General features: G+C 41.6%; 1 protein-coding gene across 5 annotated transcripts in view; it reads right to left on the bottom strand.

Annotated features, from left to right (window-relative positions):
* The window catches only part of pcnt (pericentrin), a 36,874-nt gene that overhangs the window by 2,710 nt on the left and 9,859 nt on the right, over positions 1-24,305 (bottom strand). For 2 of the 5 annotated variants that reach the window (XM_051388602.1, XM_051388629.1), the window contains 46 exons: positions 23,899-24,196; positions 23,491-23,591; positions 23,177-23,288; positions 22,826-22,952; positions 22,442-22,561; positions 22,275-22,353; positions 21,954-22,058; positions 21,260-21,371; positions 21,121-21,161; positions 20,907-21,041; positions 20,523-20,769; positions 20,225-20,375; positions 19,025-19,478; positions 18,685-18,882; positions 18,500-18,571; positions 17,837-17,941; positions 17,392-17,544; positions 16,533-16,679; positions 14,723-14,883; positions 14,373-14,545; positions 14,056-14,237; positions 13,781-13,943; positions 13,340-13,582; positions 12,671-12,903; positions 12,396-12,503; positions 12,074-12,094; positions 11,439-11,675; positions 11,154-11,327; positions 10,731-10,883; positions 10,013-10,189; positions 8,879-9,904; positions 7,624-7,794; positions 7,257-7,446; positions 6,042-6,370; positions 5,842-5,944; positions 5,145-5,317; positions 4,777-5,052; positions 4,425-4,576; positions 3,922-4,051; positions 2,901-3,692; positions 2,552-2,752; positions 2,208-2,426; positions 1,216-1,442; positions 1,046-1,125; positions 822-963; positions 591-718 (listed from right to left, as the gene is read on the bottom strand). In XM_051388602.1, coding sequence (XP_051244562.1) covers positions 591-718; positions 822-963; positions 1,046-1,125; positions 1,216-1,442; positions 2,208-2,426; positions 2,552-2,752; positions 2,901-3,692; positions 3,922-4,051; positions 4,425-4,576; positions 4,777-5,052; positions 5,145-5,317; positions 5,842-5,944; positions 6,042-6,370; positions 7,257-7,446; positions 7,624-7,794; positions 8,879-9,904; positions 10,013-10,189; positions 10,731-10,883; positions 11,154-11,327; positions 11,439-11,675; positions 12,074-12,094; positions 12,396-12,503; positions 12,671-12,903; positions 13,340-13,582; positions 13,781-13,943; positions 14,056-14,237; positions 14,373-14,545; positions 14,723-14,883; positions 16,533-16,679; positions 17,392-17,544; positions 17,837-17,941; positions 18,500-18,571; positions 18,685-18,882; positions 19,025-19,478; positions 20,225-20,375; positions 20,523-20,769; positions 20,907-21,041; positions 21,121-21,161; positions 21,260-21,371; positions 21,954-22,058; positions 22,275-22,353; positions 22,442-22,561; positions 22,826-22,952; positions 23,177-23,288; positions 23,491-23,591; positions 23,899-24,196 — 9,121 coding nt within the window. The remainder of the gene's footprint in view (positions 1-590; positions 719-821; positions 964-1,045; positions 1,126-1,215; positions 1,443-2,207; positions 2,427-2,551; positions 2,753-2,900; positions 3,693-3,921; positions 4,052-4,424; positions 4,577-4,776; positions 5,053-5,144; positions 5,318-5,841; positions 5,945-6,041; positions 6,371-7,256; positions 7,447-7,623; positions 7,795-8,878; positions 9,905-10,012; positions 10,190-10,730; positions 10,884-11,153; positions 11,328-11,438; positions 11,676-12,073; positions 12,095-12,395; positions 12,504-12,670; positions 12,904-13,339; positions 13,583-13,780; positions 13,944-14,055; positions 14,238-14,372; positions 14,546-14,722; positions 14,884-16,532; positions 16,680-17,391; positions 17,545-17,836; positions 17,942-18,499; positions 18,572-18,684; positions 18,883-19,024; positions 19,479-20,224; positions 20,376-20,522; positions 20,770-20,906; positions 21,042-21,120; positions 21,162-21,259; positions 21,372-21,953; positions 22,059-22,274; positions 22,354-22,441; positions 22,562-22,825; positions 22,953-23,176; positions 23,289-23,490; positions 23,592-23,898; positions 24,197-24,305) is intronic. The other 3 variants (XM_051388620.1, XM_051388640.1, XM_051388611.1) reach the window with 2 other exon arrangements.

The following is a 24,305-nucleotide window of genomic DNA, read 5'->3' as shown; positions in this document are numbered from 1 at the left end:
ACCATCACCAGTTTTATGTTCTAACCTAACTGCACACTCCTCAGGGTACTGCCTTGTGCAACCAATCACTGATAAAATATTATAAACACAAGTTTAACAGTTTGTAAAAGAAAAGAGTGCAATGAATGAAAGGTTGGAAGCGACAGTGCCCCAACTGATGGACACAGTGTTGACCTTATACCCTGCGCTTCCAGCATGCAACAAATTTGTGACTTTTTAAAGAATTCCCATGGTGCCTTCTATTCCATCTTTTGTATTTAAATTCACCCGTTTCACCTTAGTTATACTTAAGGTCCAGTGTGTAACATTTAGGAAGATCTATTGGCAGAAATAGAAAATATTATTCATTCTAAGCCTTAGAATGAGCTGTTTTTAACCTACAAAGGAGCGGCCACCATGTTGAACCACCATGTTTCTACAGTAGCCTTGAACAAACCAAACACTGGCACTTGAGCCTTTCGCGTTTTTCACAGCCACCATGGTTTCTCCTACATCCATGAAATGGGAGGGTGAGACAAGGAGGTTGTGCTCTGCAACTACACCGCTAGATGCCACTAAATCCTACACACTGGTCCTTTAATGCTGCTCACCTTGCCGGGCTCCCACCAACCGCTGTTGGACTTTCTCTAGATGGTGGATATATTCTGTCAGGGATCGTTCTGGATCCTGAGATGTTCCTCCTGTATGCCCCGAGGCCGGACTGGTGCTGGAGTACGACCTGAGGAGGAAGAATGCTCATAGATGAAAAATTACTTAAAACATTTGTGAAGTCCATTTCACAATCTAAAGTTGATTAGTCTTTGCTGAAGAGGACCACAAACCTGTTGTGCAACCTGAAAGGTGATTTGGTGGGTGGAACGAGGGCGGACACTGTGTCTCTGTGAACAGCACTGCTGTCTCTGTTTGGTGGCGAGTCAGTATTTAATCTCGGCTGTTGTTGCCTTAAAACTTCAGCTTTAGGTCCTGTAAGAGACATTAAGATTAAAATCCTCATACGCATGGTCAAGTGATGCACATTATCATAAAATGTGTTCACTGAGCTGACCTGCAGCATGTCCATTAACAGTCCCAGATACAGATAGTCGTCTGATTGCTCTTTGCCATTTCCTGGTCAGGAACCTCATTCTGAAAAATAAAATAAAAACTGTTATCAGTTTTATCCACACACGAGGCTGAGGCAACTCTTATGTATTTACATCCTGTTATTCTTCCTACCTTGAGACAGCAATGACAACTCGTACAGCAGCTCTAAATCGTCCGAGGGGTCTGCGCTGGGAGGAGAGTGGGGGAGACGGACGTACACCCATATGGGCGATGAGACATAGTGTGGCCTGCTCGCACTCCTGGAAACCTCCCAACAGTAGCAGCAGATAACGTTTCTGGTACACTAGAGCTTTCCTGAAGCTCTCAGCTCGCAGGTAGCGCTCATACAAACGCTGTACCTGCAAACCAACAAACAGGTTGTAATTGTTCTGTTGCTGTATTACAGCATAACCGTAGATGTTTGAGATTGTCTAGTGACATCCTACATCAAAGTATGCACAAGATATTAAAAAAGGGACTGCAAGAAAAGTGTTACACAACCAGAATGAAATAATAAAGCCACTTGGACAAATCATTATACCCACTGTAAGGTCAGGTTTGAACATATAGCGCCATGTTTCCCACAGTTTGATCATTTGTTTTAGGTGGTCTAAGCTCTGAATTCAACACTTGTAAATGCAATGCTTTTGCAGCAGACTCACAAGGTAATTCCTGTTTAGGGGAGTTACTTTTACAACCATTTACAAATTAATCCACCATGCAAGCTGGCATTTAATCGACATTTCAACATGTATTAGTAAGAAAAGCACAGCTGTAATTAACATTAATTATGGTTGGATTCCATTTAGGTTCTCCACTTCTAGAACACTGCTATTATGCATGTTTTGGCATGGCCTACTGGGACACTTAAACAGAATAGAGCCATCATTCACGTTATTAATTACAAATGTGCTTCTCCTGCTGCGACAAGTCAAGAGGAGAAAAGTCTAGTCTAGAAATAGTCTAGTCTTTTAACTGCATACACATGCATCATTTTGAAAAATGAATAAAAGACAGCAGGATGGAGTCTATGATGGAGTGCCAAAATCAAGACAGAAAAGTACAAAAACACTATCGCAATTCATCTTGTAAAAACAGTTCCCATTGTTTAGATCATAACTAACCTTGCTGTTGCTGATCACGTCATTGATGGGTCTGTTTTCAGTTTCTGTGGTGACCTTCGCAAGCTCATTCTCTGTGCGCCGCAGCTGGCGCTCCAGGCCCGTGAGTCTATGTTTAAGTGTGGCTCTCTCCTGACTCAGTGATGTCACACGCTCCGTCAGCTCTGAGTTGTCCTTCAACAACCTTTCCAGCAGATTGGGTGATGACGGCATGGACAGCATCTACAGTGAGAACAGTACATTCATTTTACATTCCTATATTCCCATCTTTACATGGGTCCAAAAGTAAAGACTTTCTTTAAAAAGTTCCATTAGTATTGCAATCAGTATAGAAACCACTTGTGTACCTGCTGGCTTTGCTGTGTGCTGCCTGTCTGGAAGTTGCTTTGGAGATGCTGCGAGGATTCAGCCTTGTGTTGCTGCCCTGTAGTTCGTCCAGACAGCCTCTGAGCAGCCATCTCTCTCTCCTCTCTTTCCAGCTCTGCCAGAGTACGCTGCAGCTCTTGCATGCGCTGCTGGTCCTGTTGCCTCAACAACTCCAACTCACACTAAAGTCAGAAATGATTATAAGGTTATAAGATTGTAAGGTGTGTTTGTATGCATCCAAAATTATCTTAACTACATTTGCTACTTTCACAAATTAAATGCTCTTAATTTTACATATATTTAAGTGTGAGAACTAGGTTGATATTTTACCAGTTTGCTATTGGTCCTCTCCTGTCGTCTCTCCCTCTCCATCTGCTCTTGCCTCCCCTTCCTCCTCTCCCTCTCCCATTGCTCCTCCCTCTCCCTCTCTTTGTCCTTCAGCTGTCGTAGTTTCTCCTTCAGCTCAGCCAGCTCCACCCCATGGCGTCTGGACCGCTCTCGCTCCACCTCTAAAGCACGGGTTGCTTCCTGTTTCTGCTCCTTCAAAGTCTCCATAGCTACACGATGTCGGGTGGCGGCCTCCTGCGTCCTCTGCAGCTCCTCCCTCCTTGTTTTGTCCTCCTCTTCCCATTTCCTTTTGCTTTGCAGTAGCTCAGCCCTAAGTTTGTCCATCACAGATGCCAGCTCTTCCCCCTGCCTTCTCTCCTGCTCCAGCTGGGCGCGCATGTCGGAGATGAACTTCCTTTCTCTGTCTGCATCCGCCTCGTGTCTACGGCTGAGTTCATCCACCTGCCTGGAGCAACGGTCCCTCTCTTCATCCAGCTTCCTATGAGCGTCTGCAAGCTTAGAGTGAATTTCTGCTGTGCGAGATTCTGCTTCAGTCAGGAGGCGCTCAAGACGAGTATTTTCTTCCAAGCTGACCGCTCGTTGGTGAGCGGAAAGTTGGCGTTCATCTTCTAGCTCCTTCTGGGTGTCGTCAAGACGTTTCTCCAGCAGCACACTGCGGGACTGTTCAATCTGAACCTCCTGTCTGAGGTTGCTGCAGGCCACCCTCTCCTGCTCCACCTGACCCTTCAGAGTCATGACCTCTGACCTCTGCTGCTCAGAAGATACTTGCACAGCCTGGAGACAGAAGAGGAAGATAATCTTTCAGTTTAAAAAAGGGATAGCAAGTACACTCTGGTTACATGCTCTGGATTCTTCACATTGTTTGTTCTCTAAAACTCAGTAACAACACTGTAGAAGCATCAGGTACATTTGGCCCCCAGCTATTATTTGACCATTTGAATACTGTCTTTTACACAAGAAATTGTGTTATATTAAGTATGCATATTTTTATTATTCGTCTTACCCCTCTCCTTTCCTCCTCCTCTCGGTCCTTACGGAGACTCAGAGCTCTCTCCTGCTCCAGTTGTTGTTGAAGCTCCTGGACTCTGGTCTGCTCCCTCCTCAAAGCTTCCTCGCATTCTTCTAAAGCCAACCTGAAGAAAAGCACAGTTCTAACCTTACTTTTCAGCACTTTTTGGTTGTATCACATGAAATCATGTTTGTATTTGTCAAGTTCATACTAGGGCCACCAATACATAAAACCATGCAAATAACCGATGATTATTTTACATCTTTCCAAGCACTCACTCACTGGCTGACCGAACTAGTATAAATATATAAAATAATACTTTTAAAAAGATATTTGAAATGCAGATCAAAAGAAAATCAATTAAATGCACAATTTTAGTATACAAAATAAATAACAACTTACTGATTTTACTCAATATATTTGATAATATAGAGTATAATATGTCAACTTATGGAGAAGGTGTGCTCAAATGCCAGTATTCGGTGTGTGTAATATACCTGAGTGACTGTATTTTGTTCTTTTGCTCTTGCTGAGTGTCGAAAGCACATTTCAGTTGTTTCTGGCTCTCATCCAGCTCTGCCCTCAGTTGGAACTCAAACTGTCCACAGAGTTGATCTCTGTGCCAGTCGTCATCACCTCTGTAGTCAGTCTGAAGAAGAAAGTTATCAGCACAAATAATCAACAGAACCAAAAGACAAATATATTAAATAAGTTCAATCTCTCTCACCTTACACCTAAATTAAAAACTGAAGTGAAGGAACTAAAATGTATGTATACAAACACTGGCCATATCATAGTGTGAAGCCACTAACTTGATCAAAAAGTTTCTTTAAAACCACAGAAACTCACTTGAGTATGTCTCTGTGCCATTCGACAGAGCAGCTCTCGGAGAGCAATCACAGTCTCCTGCAGTGCCCTCTTCTCCTGCTCCCAGCTCATGGGGGGGTTGGAGGATGATTTGTCCCGATGGTTCAGTAGGGTGGAGCTATCTTCAGAATGGTGCTGTGTGTGACTCAATGAGAACGCTTTTAAGTCTGAGACATGAGGATGGGTTGAGGAACTGCCACGACGCTGAGACAAAGTGAGAATTCTGCAGCTTTCTTGATACACTTTCTTCAACAGAGCCTGCGGGAAAATGGAGGAAGAAACTGCAGTAAATATATTAATTTGACAGCAAGCCTAAATTTATAGTATAATTAAGTATACGTGAAGCCTACCTGAAGCTCAGGTGACAACAGGTCATCACTGTAGCTCATACTGCCTGCAGCACTATCTGTGTTAACTGTAGGGTTAATTCCTCTGCAGCGGAGATACTCAACAAACTGAGCATCCAGCCTTTCAGTCTGTTCCAGCTCCACTCTCAACCTCGCACCCAATTCTGAACTCACATCTGAAGCACAAGAAGAGAACAGAAGAGTTAAGCAGACAAGTCTTGTGATATTCCATAACAAACTCCATAAAAAAAACCACCACCCAAGTATTGTCTGTGTAGCCAAAGTCAGCTATGACTTAGAGTTTTGTGCCATAAAGCTCAATTTTGTCCAAAAACTATTAAAAAAAACAACATACCAATGACATGTTCTGGGTGAATATGGACACTATAGTGTATTCTGAAGCGATCTTACATACAGTCTTGCTGATGTAAATATTAACACAATCAGTCACCAACAAAATGATAAATTTACTCCGATTTAAGTTTGCTAATATTTTTTTTACTTCTTTAAAATCTAAATATATATATATATATATATATATATATATATATATATATATATATATATATATATATATATATATATATATATATATATATATGAACAGTTTTTACATGTCTTTATACCATCACCTGGTTGAGTGAAAATCTTCACAAGAAACAGTCATACAACCCTCAGGTTCAGTGTGTAAAATACTCACTGCTGCCATATCCATCACTGGCCCATTCTGGTGCAGACAAGGAGGAGGTGGAGCCAAGAGGAGAAGGAGGCGCTGTTAGGTCAAGTTCTTCCAACTCACGTACCTAAGAAAAAAATAATTTTGACAGATATTTAACCACATGTGAAACAAAACACAAATGCCCCAAAAGGTAGCATGTATGGACATATTAGACCACATACTTTGTCAGTGTCCAGTGAGTCAAGCATAGAGAAGTTGTCAGACATGGAGCCTGGGGAGTGGGTACTGTGTGTGGCTGGATCTGGTGTGATGGTCCTGGAGTGTGGAGGCTCCATCACCACCCTGGGAGAGGTCTTGACCTGGAGGAGATCCAGGCCCGTGCTGTTCAAAGCACTGATCTCAGACAGCCGAGAGCCGAGAACAGAGGCGTGGAAACGTTCTGGGATTCTGTCTTCGGAGCATTCGAGTCTCCTTAAAACCTCTGGGGAGCTGAGAGAGGCTTCGTCCCGAGAGACACTCACAATGTCCTCAAAAGCTCTGTGAGAAATATCTGACAGATAAAATAAATATTGTTATTAGGAGAACATATTCCTGTTGTGATGCCATTGTTACACATTTTTAAAAAGGTTCCCTGTGGAGTTTTAGACCCCAGTAGTGCTATGGAGTAGCTGTTCTATGAGTGGGTCCCTGCTTTGTTTATCAATTCAATTCAATTCAATTCAATTAGCACCAATTCATAACAGAAGTTATCTCAGGACACTTTTCAAATGGAGCAGGTCTAGACCGAACTCCTTATAACATTTACAGAGACCCAACAGTACCACCATGAGCAAGCACTTGGCGATGGGGGCAAGGGAAAACTGCCTGTTAGGAGGCAGAAACCTAGGACAGACCCTTCGGCTCTACGTGGGTGGTCGTCTGCCTCGACCATCTACTGCACAAGACTGGCCAATTACTTGGGTATTTTTCAATATGTGGACATTTTAAAGACCATTAAAAATTACAATATGACGTATGCAAACACCTTGGTTTATGCAAATAAAGTCTAAAGATATTTAATTTACAACAATAAAGAAACAAAAGCAGCATATTCTTACATTTGAGAAGCTTGAAAGAGCACATTTGGCATTTTTGCTTGATAAGTGACTATTGGTTAAAAGACTTAAAATAGTTTGGGATTAAATTTCTACTTTCTCTCTGAAACCGATTACTTGAACGCAACACAGTTGTACTTCTATTACACATTACATTGATTTTAGTCCTGAAATTCACTACAAGACCAATATCACTACATTCTTGGTGCAATAAAAAGGCATGGAGACAGGTCAAATAAACGTAATTACATCTTTGTCATTGGCGTGAATGTGCCATTGGACTGAACCGAATTTAAAACATAACAGCAGAGTGTATGTTTGAAGCATTATTAAAGTACTCACCCTTGTTGGTGTATCCTTGTTGGTGAGGAAGGGTGTCCTGCTGGTGACAGTGTTGTCTGAGCTGCTGCAGTTCTCTTTGCCGATAGGCCAGTTCCTCTTCCTGTACAGCCAAATCTTCTTGTAAACCTTGAAGCTGCTCTTTCAGCCTCTGGTTATCAGTCTCCAGGTCTACGAGGGCAAGGTCTTTGGTCTGACAAGACAGAAATAAGGGCCATTTAAAATACAGCTGTCAATCTTCTACTCCAGTACTGCCACAGTTTTCAAATTTCACAACAGACAGTTGATCCACACAGAAAAATGTATCAACAGATTAATTCTTAACTTATATCTGATATTCTGTACTCCGTAATTGGTCATGTTTTCCCACCTGTCCTTCCTCATGAAGTTTCTCAGCTCTTTCTGTACTGGTACTCAAACCCTGTTTCACCGCAGTCAGCTCTGCCCTCAGAGCCTGATGCTCGGTACTCAGTCTGGCGAGCTCAGCCTCCTTCTGTCTCAAGGCAGCGTCTGCTTTAGCCAGGGTCACCTCAGCATGAGTCTGAGAAAAAGAAAAACATTCTTAGCAGCTAGAATCGACATATTGCCTTTCTTAAGTCTAGACTTTAGCCTTATTTTGTTTGTAGTTTTCCCATTTTTCCTGGGGAAAAGAGGAGAACTGTTTACACAAGACAAATCAACAACAGATAACTTGGTTTGCAATGCAGTGATTTAACGAGTACCACATGTACATGCTGTGTTTTCTAAATCACTCTTTTATGTCGACTGCAAGATACCTCTTTAGGAAAGTACAACAACAATGGCTACAATTCTTCAAAACTATGAACTCGTCAAAAACCGATCAGACTGCAGAGACATGCAGCAGCCCAACAAATGCACTACAGCCTCTTTGCTTTCTTTGTACCAACCACAACTTCTCTTTACCACATCCTGCCAAGATAAGACGTAAAGAAATGAAAAATAAAGCGCATCAGAGCTTTAAAAAACAAAATTTAACAAAGTTTTTCCTCCTGCTTCCTCGTTTTAATGTCACTTCCTCTGTGTTAGTAAGATTCTGCCGTTTCATGAGCGACGCTGTGATCACGTGTTATGGCAGTTAACTACAACCAGATGTGGTCTTGCCTGCAGTTGCTACCACAGCTGTAAGCTAGAAAAAAAGAGGCAGCAAGGTATTTCCTGTCTGGACATGGGGCCTGTTGAAGCAGGTTTATCTAAGTTAGCTGAATTATTTTTTTGAGTTAAAAACCCAGACTACCATCAAACCTGCTGCATAGGCTGCTTGTTCCAGTTCTGACCAGATTAAAGATCAGTACTTTTTTGACCATATAAACTCTAAATATATACACACACAGAGACATAATAACAGTTTAAAAGACAGTCGCTGAAAATACCATTTACTAGTGTATTTACAATTAAATGATATAATCAAACATTTTAACACAATCAAAATCTTAGTTGAATAATTCATACCCTAGATTTGATTATTTTCTAGCTATTTATTCCCTTCTTTAAAATGCATCCTTCAATTGGGAGGTTGCAATCCTGTGATTAAAATTTTGGTTTAAATTTGCATCTTGGTTTATGCTTTAACAACGACAACAGTTTATCTTGTAGCGGTAACTCACCAGCACTTCCTTTTGAGCCTCTTCTTGGCTGGTTTCCTTCTCATTAAGCTGAGCTGTCAGGTCCTGGATACAAGCTCTCATTGAAGTCACTTCCTGTCTGAGCCTTTTAATATCCTCCTGGAGTTTCGCCTCCCTTCTCCTAAGCGCCTCACGTTCAGCAGAAAGTTCTCCCTTTACAGTCTCAAGGTTTTTTATCTTTGTTCTTTCCTCAGCAACCAGTTCCTCCATTTCTACCACCTTGGCTCGCACCTCCTGGATTTGTCTCTCAAGAGTGAGACTGGTTTCTCTGAGGACTTCCATTTCTGTTTTCATCTCCTGCTCCTTTGTTTTTAGAGTCTGGATCTCGCTCACACACTCCTGTTCTTTCTTTTGGAGTTCCATGATCAGAGAGCTGAGTTGGCCGTTCTTCTCGTGTAGGGCGCTCATCTCTTCGGATTGAATTTTGCAGCTGTCCCTCTCCTCTTCAGATAGCTTCCTCTTCTCCCTCTCCACTTCTATCTGGGCTTTGATTTCCTCCAGCTCAGCTTCTTTGATGGTGAGGAGACCTTGGAGTTCATCTGCCCTCTCCCTCTCAGCCTTCAGCCTCTTTCCAAACTCCTCACCATGTCCTCTGTACTCTTCCTCCTGGGTGAGCAGTAACCGCTCCAGTCCTTCTTTCTCTGCCACCGCAGTCTCCAGCTGACTCTGAAGCGCCTTCAGACGAGATCGAAGGGAACGAGATGAGGCAGAATGAGTCAAACTGAGCTCTTGCTTCAGGCTGTTCGGGCCTCCCTTACTCTCTTGTTCCTCGATGGTATAGTGGCGAGGTTCGGGGCTGGGGGCCGGTGAGGGATTGATGCTGTCCCCATCCTGAGAGTCACTAACTTCATGCAGGTTGGGGCCTAATGTAGCGAGTTCCGCCTGCAGTGTGCTGATGACCTCATGAAGGCGCTCCTCCTCTTCCTGTTTGTCCTCACGCACTCTCATAATCTCAGACTGAAGGTGTTCCACCTGTGAGCGCAGGTCCTCAAGCTCAGCCTCCAAAACCTTTTTGTCAAAAAGATCAAAATAATTAATTAGATATTTCATCACAGCCATATCAATTTTGGGAACTTCCACGTGGTCTGCATGTATTCTGTGTGTACTTATTCTGACCTTATTGTCCCTGCTGTTCTCCAGCTCTTGTTCCAGTGTTTGGATCTCATTGTTGAGGTGGTCGATCTCCTGATTTTTCTCCTGGAGTAATGCTGCGGGGAGGGTCTCCTCTGTGTCCTCCAACTCGCTTTGTTCCTCTTCCTCCTCCTTGAGTATGGTAAGAGCAGAGACATTCTCCTGCAAGCAGAGTTGTACATACCAGTTCTATTAGGTTTCTTTTTTCCCCACATTATTGATTTTTAAGGAGGGAATGACAATAACAATCAAAATCAAATGAGGAATCATATCATATGAAGTGGAAGAACCTTTAAAGATGAAGGCAGTAGAAAATTAAATATCTAATTCTCTCCTTCACATAAATAATGTTTGTAAGTGTGTTTGTAATTTGTCATTACTAGGTCTTCTTCAGCCATTTCTTATAGATATCTTTCCAATAGTATACTCGGTAAGTATGTCTCCTTCCATTCAAGTTCTGCCCAGTTACTTAAATAGATATGGCCAAAACTGAAGGAAAAAAAAAAATGTTTGCACTCACGAGGTCTCCAAATGGTCTGATTTGAAAAAAACAAACATCTTTTGGGCAAATAGAACAAACAGCATAATTCTCTCCAAGAAGGAGAGCTTGTTGTTTTTCATTGATGTACAAATATATATTTCATTTACAAAGCAGCTAAATAAAACAGATGATAACCTGGTATGAAGATGAAGTAGCACTTACCTTTAGGGCAGCAATCTGTTCTTGGAGCTCGTTAACATTAGCTGTATTCTGATTGGTCAGTAGCTCCAGCTGTAGGGTGAGGTGTTTTAGTTCAACCTCTTTGATGTTCAAGTCCCTCTGCACATTGTCTAGTTGGCCAAGCAGGACCTCAACCTGAAAGACATCGTTTTACTTATTAAACAAAGGCAAAAAATATCTTCTATAATTGCATACATAGTTTTCTTTAGTGGATTAAAAATATTGAGCTTTCAGAGATTTATAATCCTGATGGCAGCTTTTAAAAAGATTGATCAAGTCTGTATACCCGTACACATTTCTACCAAAAGGTGGCGATGCAGGCAAATGAATCAATCGACAACCACAGCTTGTCAGCCCAAATCATCTTAGCAACCATACATCAGCTTTGCATAAAATCCTACAGACCTCTTGCTCTTTGCTGTGTATGCCCTGCTGAGCGGTGTCCAGGGCATCCCTAAGCTCCTGAGTGGGGTCACGCGCGTTGTCATGGTAACAGTGTCTTGTCTCATCCAGTTTGGACTGCAAGGCAGAGATCTGAAGCCTGTTAGCGAGCTGCTGCTGCTCCAGTGCCTGCTTATCCTGACAAAAGTGAGTACATTTATGAGATTAACAATGTTCAGCGTGCACAAAGGTATGAGAGTGATTTCAAGTTTATATACACAGGACAGTGTTAATTGTGTATTTTCTTACTTGTGTGAGCTCCTGTTCTCTCAACTTTGCTCTGTGGAGCTCTTGTTCCAGTTGACTCATAGATCTATTACTCTCAGTGCTGTTAAGCAGCGCTTGCTCTAGCTCTCTGATTCGCCCGGCTAGCTTGTCTATCTCCTCATTGCGTTCTGCAAGGTCGCGCTGGGCTTGCTGATTGGCTGTGAACAAGGAGGCATGATCCTCTGTTTTGTCTTTGATCATAGCTTGTAGACTCTCCACCTGCACAAACACAGAGGGGACAACATTTTGTGATAAAGTTTTAAGTTTAGTTTAATTTTTAAGAAGCAGAAAGGGATTTGCAAATTTGCTACATGATTCGTAGTGAAATTAGCCATTCCGGGTCTGCAGCCACTGGTACCAAACATTTAATAAGTTAAGCCATTCCAGAGAGCAGCGACATGTAGATGAAAGACAAATGAAGTGTGAAACAGAAGCAAATGAATATTAGCCGACAAGACGATGAAATGGGAAAAAATATAGAACTTATGAGAAACACATTTAAGCACTAAGAATTAATCTACGGATGGTTGCATGGAAATAATGATGTAAATCAAAATACACACCATGCAGAAGAGTCAGAGGGGCTAAGAGAAGTATGCTACAGTTAGAATTCATACCTGAAGAACCAAGTCCTCAAACTACAGCAATCCGTTCGGCACAGGGATAAACACATGGCAAAAGTCAGGCTCATAGGCAAACAAGCAAACAATGCATTCATCACTTCAACCTCTGTGAGTACTAATACATACACTTCAGTTAACTGGTTCATAATCCCATCAACAATGCATTAAACACTCATCACAAAAAAAAAAAAACACATCAAAAGCACACAAACTGGAAATCCAATGTACTTTACCACCTTTATCTAGAAATAGGAGCCTGTTGAGAAGTACTGTCTCATTAGATGTTACTGCTTGCGATCAAATGAATAGGTCTCACCCTGTGTCCTTTGTTATCCACACTGGCTGTCTGTCTGAGTTGGGCCTCCAGCCTTCGGATCTCCTGCTGGAACTCGTCTCTCTCGTGTTCACGCTCCACAGCCTGCTCCTATTTGCGTCGGGAAAAAATTACGTGAAAGATTGTGTCCTCTACATTAAGCTACAGAAATTGTCTGACACTCTCAAATAACGCCAGAACTAAAGTAAAGTGAGAATACAAAATCATTAATGCAGTGTTTACACAACTGCAGATTATCTTAATTTGTAAAAACAAACCTCTATAAACTGCCGGTCATGTTTCAGCTGTTTCTCAAGTGCTTGGACATGCTGGTTGAGGTCTTCGGTGTGGGTCTTGTGGTGCTGCTCTGTCTCCAGGCCCTTTGTTTCCTGCTCGTCCAGCTCTCTCTCCAGGGCCCTGAGGCGCAGGGATAGAGAGCTGCGGTCTTTCTCAGCCTGCCGCTGCAAGTCCAGCCTATCCTGGGTCAAACGCTCCGTCTCCGCCAGTAGAGCTTGAAAAATATAGGAGAAATGGCAGGGCAATTATTCCGATACGAATACATACAGAAGAAAAAAAAAAAAACAAGAGAAGAGATATACATTTAGATATATAGTTATTATACACACTGCATTTCCTCCTGAAAAAGACACTGAAACACAGCACGCAAGGGCCTTTGCTACAATATACTGGCAATAGTAGTGTTACGAACAGCAACCTCACACAGCACTGCAAATATACTGCATATTCATCCCCAGCCCCTCATCACACACTCATACTCCACTCTGACCCACAAACCTGTATCAGGATCTAAACTGAGCCAATGGCCTACGGAGAAAAGACACATCTGAGCACAGACATTATGTAAGTGTGTGTCCAAGCTCACTAAAGAGGTCATGTAACATTTTATGCAAAGAAAAGTACGATTTCATGATTTTGTGCTTGCTTACCTTTCTCCCTCTCCCCCAGTCCAGCGGAGAGATGCTCCTTCTGGCGCAGGAGAAGTGTGTGCTCCTCACTGAGCTCCTGGTGCTTTAGTCTGAGGCTGTCCAGCTCTGCTGTGAGGCCCTGCATCTGGTGCAGCTTCACCTTCAGGTCCTCCAGTTCCTCCACTAGTCTCTCTTCTTGTGTCTCTTTCTGCTGCAAAGATTCCTCTAGGACTGCTTTCTCAGCCACATAGCCATCCAGAAGCCCTGAGCACAAAACATGTTTGAGATTCTCATGCTCAGCATTAAAAATAACTGTTATGTTGTTATGTATGAACTTCAGTGCAAGCGGTGAAGTTGGACCATAGACAGAGGAGCAAGGAGTGCTACCAGTCAGTGGATTAACCACTGTAACTTGGCAGCATGAGTCAAGTGAAGCAGAGCCAACAAGGATACAGTGCTCACCCTCTGCCTTGTGGAGCTCCAGCTGGAGTTGACTCTTCAGCCTCGCCTCCTGATCGAGCTGCTCCAATAGGAGCTTGTGCTGCTCAAGGAGATGGGCGGAGTCTTCTCTGCCCTGGGAGAACTTTTCCTCCAGAGAAAAGTGGAAATCATGAGTCTGCTCCAGCTGGAGAAAAAGAAACCCACAATTTTTAGACAGCTAACAATACTATAAAAACAGAAAAAAGCCATTTAAAAGAATGTTTTATATGGTATATCAGTAGGTCTGTAGATCCTACCTGTGTGTTGGCCTGGTTCAGCAGCTCTAGCAGCGTGTCAACAGTGAGACGCAGTCTGCTGCAGGCATTCAGAGCTGCTTCTTCTCCCCCAGGATTGATCTGAGTATCTGAAACCAGCAGGCTTTCACAAAGCAGGTGGGTCAGCTCCATGTCATCCGCAGACAAGTCTGCAACCGAAATACCTACAAAAAGAACAAATCAAAATGAATTGTTGCATTAATGCAAATTGTACATTGAAGAAATCTGAATAACTGAATCCAACAATTATTTGCTTTGTATATCTGCCATGCAACTTCAGAATCAAGACGGTAACAGACCTGATTCCTGTGCATCTTTGTTCCCTGTTGTGCTCCTCTGGTGGGTCGACTGTTCAGATGTTTTGGCTCTGGCACTGATCTTTTGTCCAATCAGCTCTTCAGTTGCGATGGTGCTGCGAATCATCTCAATCAGCACCTTCCTCAACTTTTCATTGGCCTGGTGCAGTTTACACCTGGGAACACAAAAGTGACACGTGAGACATGCACACGACTAGCAAAGTACATGAAATTGTTGGGAGACTAATTATTTGCTATTTGCACACTGATGTTCCACTCCCCCCCCAGTCAAGTCAAAACAGAAGTTCAGAAACAATGCACACAACACAGAACACAAACAGAACATCACTTACCTTTCCTCTTTAGCAGTCTGTAAGTCGTCAGTGAGCATCTTTAAAAGGTTGCCTCCTTCCTGACTCTCTCGTTCCCTTCGTTGGAGGAGAGTGTCCAAAGTCTCCATCTCAGCACTCTTTCCCTTCAACTCTCCCTGCAGACAACCAACCTCTGCTCGTAGCTGGAAAAATTGAAAAGAGAAACATGAAAAGAATGGCTCACTGCCAGCTCATTCTGGTTGTTCAAAAAGATCAGATATTTCTCTTCTTACAGAAACCTAAAATAAATCAAATGACTACCAACATCCTATCAGTGCCAAGAGCATGACAAAAGCAGACGGCATGTTCTGAATTCAAACTAAAATCAAAACCACAAGTTGCTTGTCGGAGAAATCCAGTACCAATACACTCAATACCTCAGCTCTAAGACAAAAACACATTCACCCTCTTCAAAAAACAGCCTAAACAATACATATACACACAGATACTAACTAATCATCAGGCATCCTTGGCAGAGGGACTTCAGTTAAGTGTGGACGTCAGGATTCAATGCTGCACTTTCTCTCAGAAGAGTCTTAATCAGGTTCTTTCAGGTCTGCAGTGATTTTTTTCTTACCTTCCGTTCTTCGACCCCTTCATTCTCTCCCTCGCCTTCAACATGTTCCCTCTCTTTTTCCCTCTCCCTCCCGCTCCCTCCCATCAAACACGTCTGATGCAGCCACCTGCCTCAACAAAACAATGCTGTTGTCCTGGCAACAGCACCCTCCCACCCTCTCTAAAGCTTCTCTTTGCTAACCTCATGGGTGTGTGTGTGTGTGTGTGTGTGTGTGTGTGTGTGTGTGTGTGTGTGTGTGTGTGTGTGTGTGTGTGTGTGTGTGTGTGTGTGTGTGTGTGTGTTAATATCTCACTAGCTACTGCTAAGCTGGGCAGGTGCCATGGAAACAAATGTATACATATGTTAGGCACATTTATGCTGATTGTGCCAACATTACAGAATTAGTAGCAGCAGAAGAAGCTGAAATCACATGTATTTATGAAGCGAGTCCAATGCTAACAGTTTTTTGGAAATAGAAATGTAGGCTTTAGGAGGTATAGTGACTACCTTTAAGTAACCATGGGGCTAGTACACAATTAACATAAAAAGTTTCAGTACACTTCACATCTCCACAACAACCAAACAACAACATGTAACTGATTCTCTTCTGCCTGTGCTGTTAGAAATCATTGGATAAAATGAAAAGAAAGACAGACAAGTGTATGAATGCATGCTGCTGTGTATTAAAGTTTACAGATTATTCTGCCATCTGTATATTCACATAATGATTAATCTGCCAATTATTGTCTCCAATTAATCTTTCTGTCTACAAAAATGTCAGTTAATATTTAAAAATGCCTGAAGCCCAAAGGTCTTATTTTGTCCAAACCCATAAGATGTTCAGTTTTATATATCACATAACACAAAGAGCAGAAAATCTCCACAACTGAGAAACTGGAATGAGGGAAAAAACAGATTAGTGAGACGATTCATTGATATTATAATCTCTTTAACAAGATGTAATCCTATGTGAGGAAAATCTAGTTTATGGATGCTATGCCATGGGAATATTTTCCCCTCTTAATTTCCAGACCTCCTATTTTCTACTGCAAGTCACCCTAATACAACACATTTGTCTCAGGCATGTCTCATCTTGCATGTACCAAAGTGAAACCAGGCAAGTTATGCCTTTTTCCATTTTCATTTTGTTCAAGAACATAATGTAAAACATGTAAAAACACTAGGTAGGGATTGCGCGCGTGCACGTGCGTGCGTGCGTGTGTGTGTCTCTAGTACCTGGGCCACTACAGAGTCTAGCTGCTGCAGCTGGGCAGTGAGCTGGCTCATTTTGCCTGTGTAGCTCCGCTCTTTCTCCTCCTGTTCAGATGTGAAGCTCCGCCTCAGGTCCTCAAGCTCCGCCTGCTTCTGCTCTTCAAACTCCGTCTTCAAAGAAAGCGGCAGTGTCGGTACATCAGTTAAAAAGATGCAAATTGCCACTTTAAAAAGCTGCACTATAGTGTACGTTTATGCATTTCTGAGCTAAACAGACAACTCTGACCATGTCTCACTGGCTTATGGCTGACTACTGGGCTTGCACATTTCAGATGGTCAAATGCCAAATGTCTGGGGGGGGAAAAGTACCTTCAGCCTTAAAACCTTCTGCATCAGAGGATAAAAAGCTTAGATCCATCCATTTAGCCACTGTTTAGATGGCAGCAACACAAACACATTCAAGCAGATTCAGAGACAGACGGAGAGAACACTTCTCCTTATATGATGGTGGGATTATGTGGAAACTGGGTTTGAATAAAGCTCCAGTGGGACAGAGTCCAACAGAAAGAGCTATCCCTAAGAATGAACTGGTGCAGCTGGAGCTTAGAGAAGGCAATGCTGCCACACACGCACACACTACAGCTCTCAATAATCCAGGGCTATTACATAATGATGTTTTAAACTGGCACTGAGTCAAAAACATAAAAGGCATCCTTTTCAAATAAAATAAAATAAAATGATCACAATCATATTTTCCACATAAAATCAATGATTATATGCAATAAAGCGGACACAAAAGTTGTATGAATATTAAAGATCTTTAGCAAAAGGATGCCTCAAAGCTTTTTCCACCATCATCAGTAGTTTCTTTTCTTTTTTTTACCATCAGTTGATTAATCCTGTCCTGTAGTTTCTCCTCTGATTGGACTTTGAGGAGATCCACCTCCTCTAGGAAGTGCTGACGTTGCCTGGATGACTCCTCGTCAAGCTCTCTGCGACATGCCTCCAATTCCCGCGCAGAGGCACCCCTCAACTCCTACAGCAGACACATGTCATGTATTTGTTTAGTTCTGCCAAAACTAAAACAGTTGGTCAAATGTTCGCATTTATAGAGCTTCTCCAAAAAGAATGGAATAAATACTCTGTGCCTCCACACACAGATACGCCATTATAAAGGATGAACAATAACTCAGTGTAATCCTTTCTCTAATGGGCTGTAAGAGCCATAGAGTCAAGAACTGTAGTGAAAACCATTAAAAACAACTTGCTAGGCTGAGCACTAGACATTAATTCACCCTGAAAAAGACAGATTCACTCACGACACACACCTGTAGTTGGAGTTGATGCTGTTCAATGAGTTGTTCTTTCTCTGCAGAGTAGGTTTGCGCGAGCTCCTGGAGAGCAGTGCTGTGTTGTTGCTCTAGTTCTAAAACCTGAGAAAGCACACAGGATGAAAACATAAATTCAATTTTACAAATCAACAATACAATTTTTTAAATCAAGATAAATCAGAGTGCTGGTTAAAGAGAGAGAGACAGAGCTAAACCCCTATCACAGAAGAGCTGTAATGTAATGTCATTTTATATTGCATTAACAATATCCATAGTGATATATTTTTAGAAAATCAATGGAACATATAGATACAATGACTAAAATCCAGTGAATTAAATACGAATTTAAGGGAACTTTATCACACAGATGCAAAAATGATTAAATACTGCGATAAACTAGAGCTGCTCAAGAGATTTGCACCATTGCAGGATGTTGTCTTATATTACCAAACTATACACCAGCAATTTATGATAGGGTCTAGGCAGTGTAATCTAGCTGCTTACTCTCTCCGTTATAAATATTCCGAAACTACTTCAAACTATTACTACTACTATAACATTGCATACATAATCAGTCTCTTTATGAGTAGACACTTATAATTTTTGCTTTTTAGGTGGATAATAAAACCACCATAATGTAATGTAGGGATAAGTAAGTACCTGCTTCTTAAGTGTCTCCAGGGCTCTGCAGTGTTCAGTATCTAAGGCATCTTTTTGAGCAGCCAGCTCAGTCTATAAGAACAAATTGTGAAAAAAAGAAACCATTCATTTGATAAGTCTTGTATTTTTGCTTATTGATTGAATTGAAGTATACCAGATGTCCACAAGCCATCTTTATATCTCACCTTGTGAACATGGCTGAGCTCTGCTGCCATGGCACTAAACTTCTCTATGTGCACCTGAGCCAACTCTTTCCTCAGTTGCTCCCTCATGGATAGCTGCTCTGCAGAATGGCGCTCCATTGTCTGCTTATGTTCTGACTTCTGGCGATTCATGTCTTGACGATGCCTCTCTTCAAGTTGCACCATTTCATCACGCAGAGTCTGAGATTAAAAAGACAATATCAATCAAAAGTACTTACAAACTGAGAACCCCAGCAATAGTGTGTACTTCTAGAGAATTTCAAACATTGCTAACATAAGGCTCAGGATCACGTTCTACTTTAAGGAGTTTGTGTGTCCTTACTTGTACTTCTTTCAGGTATGTGGCTTCCAAAGTGTCCATATTACCCAGCATCCTCTTTTCCAGCTCATCCCCCTCTTCCTGGTGTTTGCGAGCTAACTCGGCTTCTAAAGCCTCCAGCTGAGCCTGGTTGGTCTCCTGAAAGATGGCCTCCAGACTTTCAACGTCTGCCTTTCGTTTGGAAGTGACGGCTACTTCCAAGGCAACAAGCTCAGCGTTGTGTTTGGATTCAAGCTCAACGGCCATAGCTGCAAGCTGATCTGTGTGACTGGCACTGAGTGAATCTAGTTGTGCTTTGTGTTTGGCACAGAGTGTGTCCATCTCTTGGGAGTGTTTGTTCAGTAGTGTTGCTCTTTCATATTCCAGCTCAGTTTGATGTTTTTTCTTTAGCTCCGCCAGAGAGAGTTCATATTTTTGGGCCAAACTCTGCTCCAGCACTGCTTTTTCCTCTTGGAACCTGAACACACAGACAAAAAAAAAAAAAAAAACACGAAATAGTCAGAAACAAAGCATTTACAAGAGTCTTGTGAAACTGGAAGCGTTGCACAATTTTTTGACAATTTCTTGCTGAAATTTTGGCATGTACACTAAATTTCACAAGAACTTTTAACTAAAGTCTAACTAAAACTAAAACTAACTTAACAACTAAAACTAGGTGTGTATTTTAGTGATATATATAGTATAGTATATAGTATATATAATATAAAAGAAAAACAGAAACAATATTGTCTACTTTCAAAACTAACAAATAAAAATATACAGGAAATGTCTTACATGGACCATTTACATGGTCTTTGTCAATCTGGTCAAATCGGTCAACACAAAAAGCATGAGGAGGCATTGGTGCACATTTTTATTGAGACTGGTATGTTTGCATTACTGTGAGTTAATGTGTTTGTGTTCTGAACTTCCTAAAAACATATATATTTTTTTAAACAATAAAACCTAAACTGAAATGAGCGAACTCTTTCTGGAAACTAAATAAAACTAAGCCCAAATCACCTATCTGCACCTCTTTGGGCGTATGTTTCTAAGTAAAATCCACAAACACACTTTGTGATAACCATCTATAAAAACAAAAAACAAAACAAAACATGCTTAATGTAACAATACAAACATGACTAACGTTTCAGGGTCTATTTAACTCCTGACAATCATTGACCTCCAGCTTTAATCAAGACTGAAGGATATTGAGCCTCTCACCTCTCTTGGGTTTGGTGTAGCCGCTCCTCACCCTGCTCCTGAAGGAGAGCAGTGAGCTCCTTGATATCTGCTGCCATGCAGCTCTTTGCCCTTTGCAGCTCACTGTCATACTGGGCCTCCAGTCTCTGCCTCACTATTAGGACCTGCGGGCCTAAAAGACAAACATGTTACAAACAGATGGAGAACCACTACTTTAGTGTATTCCATTTCCAAAAACTTCTAATCTGACTGGAAGCTATAATATAATGAACAAATATTTTACTGACAACCCATGTGAATCTTTCAAAAATGATCTTACTCTCATCATTGTCCAGTGCAGCCTGCAGAGACTTTAACTTCTCTTTCTCCTCGTGAAGGGCTTTTTCAAGGCATGTCCTCTCCCTTTCAGTCTCTCTGTCAAGGTCTGATCTGAGGGCAGAGAGCTCAGCTTCATGCTTCTCTTGGAGCTCTTCTCTCAGCCTCTTCATCTCCTCCTGCACATGCTCTCGCTCTTGTTTCAGAGATTCCTCCAGAAGAATGAGCTCCCCAGCAAATTCCTGTTTCAACTTTAGGAGTTGGCAGGAGCATGTACATAGGTTAAATGATACTATATGGGAATTTCACACTATGTTACTTATGTTTCTGTATAACTATCAGTATATATTTTTACCTTTCTAACATGCATGCTTCTATGAGTGTGTACCTTTTGTGTGTTCCTTTGCATTTCTGCATCATGTTGTTTATTCAAGGCAGCCATTCTGCCCTCCAGGTTGTGGATGATGGTCATCCTTGTCTGCAGCTCCTCAGTGTGACACCACATCCTCTGTTCCACTTCCACCTAATTAAAATGACCATAATCTCATTATTTTACACTCCATTAATTTGTGTGTTAATCTGTTGTATAGATCCTTTCTCACCTCAACCTGTTTTGCTGCCTCCAAACGAACTCTGGTAAGCTCTGCAGTAGACATTTGAGGTAACATTTATTTAACTTAAGCTACTCCACAATACAACATGGTACAAGTTTGTATTTTAGAATAAGTAATTGTGAAGTACCTTGTAAGTGACGCTCAGAAAGTTTGGCTCTGAGTTGCTCCAGCTCTAGTGCGTGACGAGTCTTCATTTCCTGCAGCTCTTCATAGTAGTGGTCAGTGAGGTCTGAGCGCATCTAATGTACAAGTAATTATGTAAAATTAATAATATGTAAATGGAACATTCAGGGACCAGTATACTCCATCAGAACTGTTTGTCGAGCTGTCACAAATAGCTTTGGAAACCCTCTCCATCCACATATTTCAGATGATCAATTGGGGGGGGGGCTATCCCCGTTCATTTCTGCAACTTTCTAAAACTGACAATCTATCATTCACACTATCTTCACGCTGTGATTGGCCAGCTGTTTGATAGCGAGAAAGGAGCCATTGTCTGAATTCCCTCCAGCACTCTTATTTCATTTTCTGAAAAAAGTAGTTATGAGCGAACGTAATGGTAACGTGACCAAAAGGGGATTATGTAGGCAATCTGAAAGAGGGGCTAAAATACAATTAAAAAAATTCAGGACAACATAGATTATTTCCAGGATAGTGATCATTTTAATCAATTTACTGGAAAACTTGTCTCTGAATTTCCAGATTTTCCAGGACGAATGGGAACCCTGGTACTGTGTGCCAAGAACCTCCCTTGTATTAGCTTATTCTATTTTGTATAAACAGAGACATTAAATATTAAAGGGTTGAGTTTTGTGTCTGACCTGTCGCACCTCTTCCTTAAAGGAAAGAGCCATAGAAGATCTTAGATCAGAAAGCTCCATTGTGTGTTTCTCCTCCAGCTGAAGGTGCAAACTTTCAAGCGCTTCCTGGATGGGACACAACATGATGTTTAAGATACCTTGTGACCAAAATCACAAAACTAATGCAGTGAAATGCTCAGAAAAATTAACTCTACTGTTTTGTGAAACCAGAGACATCAAAATTCAATTAAGAAACTTTTACAGCGGCTAATTTCAAAGCACATACCACACATTTATCTAACAACAGCTACAGTTTCTTATACATTTGCTGTATGTGCACACCTTGTGTTTCTCCAGTTTGAAGCTAGTATCAGAAAGCACATGATCTTCTTCCTCTTCAGCTTGGCCTTGAGATATGAAACTGAAACAGAGAGGCATTGATATTAAAATAAATTCATCCAAGTTTGTACTACATGTATCTGCTCTTAAATACAGGCCTACTGGCATACCTGTCATCTGTGGTTTTCAACACAGATTCCTCCAAGGCTCTTTCCACCAGCCTCAGTTGGAGTAGAGCAATTTCCTCTCTGTAGCTCTCCTCTGTTACCCGCAATCGTTGCTCAAAGTACCTAAAGGAGGATGAAGGTAAATGATGTATAATTTGCACGAGGTCAGCGAAATGGTAGAAAGAGATAAATCAACAGATAACTGACAATATTGTAGACCGTGGGCAATACAAGGCTGTACGACCATAGTTACAGCTATGGTTACAATATCAGTTTATATTCTTAACATCACATTTCAAACATGGATAGAGAAGAGGACCTTTGTGAAAATAAATGAATCCAGACAGTGTGTTGTCTGTGCCTGGGTGACTGGTTGTGCTCTCATACCTCCTCAGGCTCTCCAGCTCAGCCTCATTCTGCTCTTTGATTTCCTGTTTTTGATCATTAAACTCTGTCTTAAGGCGCTCAATGTCGTCAACGCGAGATGAGCGAGCGAGCAGCTGCTCCTTTAGCTCTGTGAGAAAATAGGTTGGACAACAAAGACAGAAAATGGTAAGAAGACCATAACTGGAAATACACGCATGCAGTGGATGTCTGAGAGTACAGTTTTAAAGTTGTTTAAATAATAAATAAATTACCAGCCAATGTTAATAAAGCAACATGTTTTCTTTGTTGTCTTTTTAATTTCTTAACTGAGTATCTAAATAAATGCAGTAGTTGAATGTGTATCAATCTCACCTCCCAACTCTTGACGACTTGTCCTCATGCTCTCCAACTGGGTCCACAGCTGACCAACTTCCTGTTCTGAGTTCTGTTTCAACAGGGTCTTCTCCTCTTGTAGGCGTAGAACCTGATTCATGGAAAAGGAGAACATTTTGTTTTGTAAGTTTCCTATTGTTTTAGACTGGTGCTAGCTAAATGAATGAACTATCTGTAAAATGAAAAATATATGTATATTAAGTTATGTTAAACAATGTGGGGGCCTGTGTACTGAAATCAGAAATAAATGGTAAAAAACTTAACTAAATGTTGACATGTTTGAGTGAACTCACCTCTTGCTGCAGTTGCTGTTCCTTCTCCTTTAGGTGGAGTGCTTGTTGCTCTTTCTCCTGCAGCACTGCCTTATGACTCAAAACCAACTCCTCCAGAGCACCTAAGCAGCATTTACAGAGTGAGCAAACCAATACAGTGAACAATAGTGTAACTCAGTGATTATAAGAAATTAACATAATTAATGCTGGTAAAACCTTAATATCGGCAAAAAGTAGGTGGTCTTCAAAATCATCATGCCAGTCAGCACGATTGTCTCTTACATATATTTTTATATTTTGAAGCAGAAGATACACATTAAAATGACACAGTTTTCATTATTAAAATAATGATTTTAAAAGATTGTGCAGTCTTATTGGAAGCATGCAGGGGAGGGGAAGCTGGAAGCATTGTAGAAGGATGCAACTCACGGGCAGCAGCGTCTCTGTCAGCCCAGGCTTGTTTCAACTCCTCCTCTTGTTTCTGGTTTTGCTCCTTACTGGAGGTCTGGAGTTCTTCCAGCCTGGCCCGTGACTCCTGCAGCTCTGATTGGGTCTGAGATAGAGCTGCCTGGGCTTCAGTTAGAGCTTTTTTGGTCTCTGTGAGAGAGGCCTGGATGCTGGCAAGTTCGGTCTGGGAGGCGGAAAGGCTGTTCTGGGTCTCTGATAGAGATGTTTGTAGGTTTGACTGGTTGCTCTCAGTGTCTTTATCCCACTGTAACCTTAGAGCCTGAGGAAAAAATGCAAAAAGACCAAGATGAATTGAAATATATAATCAAAATGAATCAAATATGCTATAACTTCCAAAATACGCAATGAAATAGCAGTGCAGATGTTTA

The sequence above is a fragment of the Dicentrarchus labrax genome, unplaced genomic scaffold (genome assembly GCF_905237075.1).
Source record: "Dicentrarchus labrax unplaced genomic scaffold, dlabrax2021, whole genome shotgun sequence".
Taxonomy (NCBI): domain Eukaryota; kingdom Metazoa; phylum Chordata; class Actinopteri; family Moronidae; genus Dicentrarchus; species Dicentrarchus labrax.
This window is presented reverse-complemented; position numbering and strand designations above follow the sequence as displayed.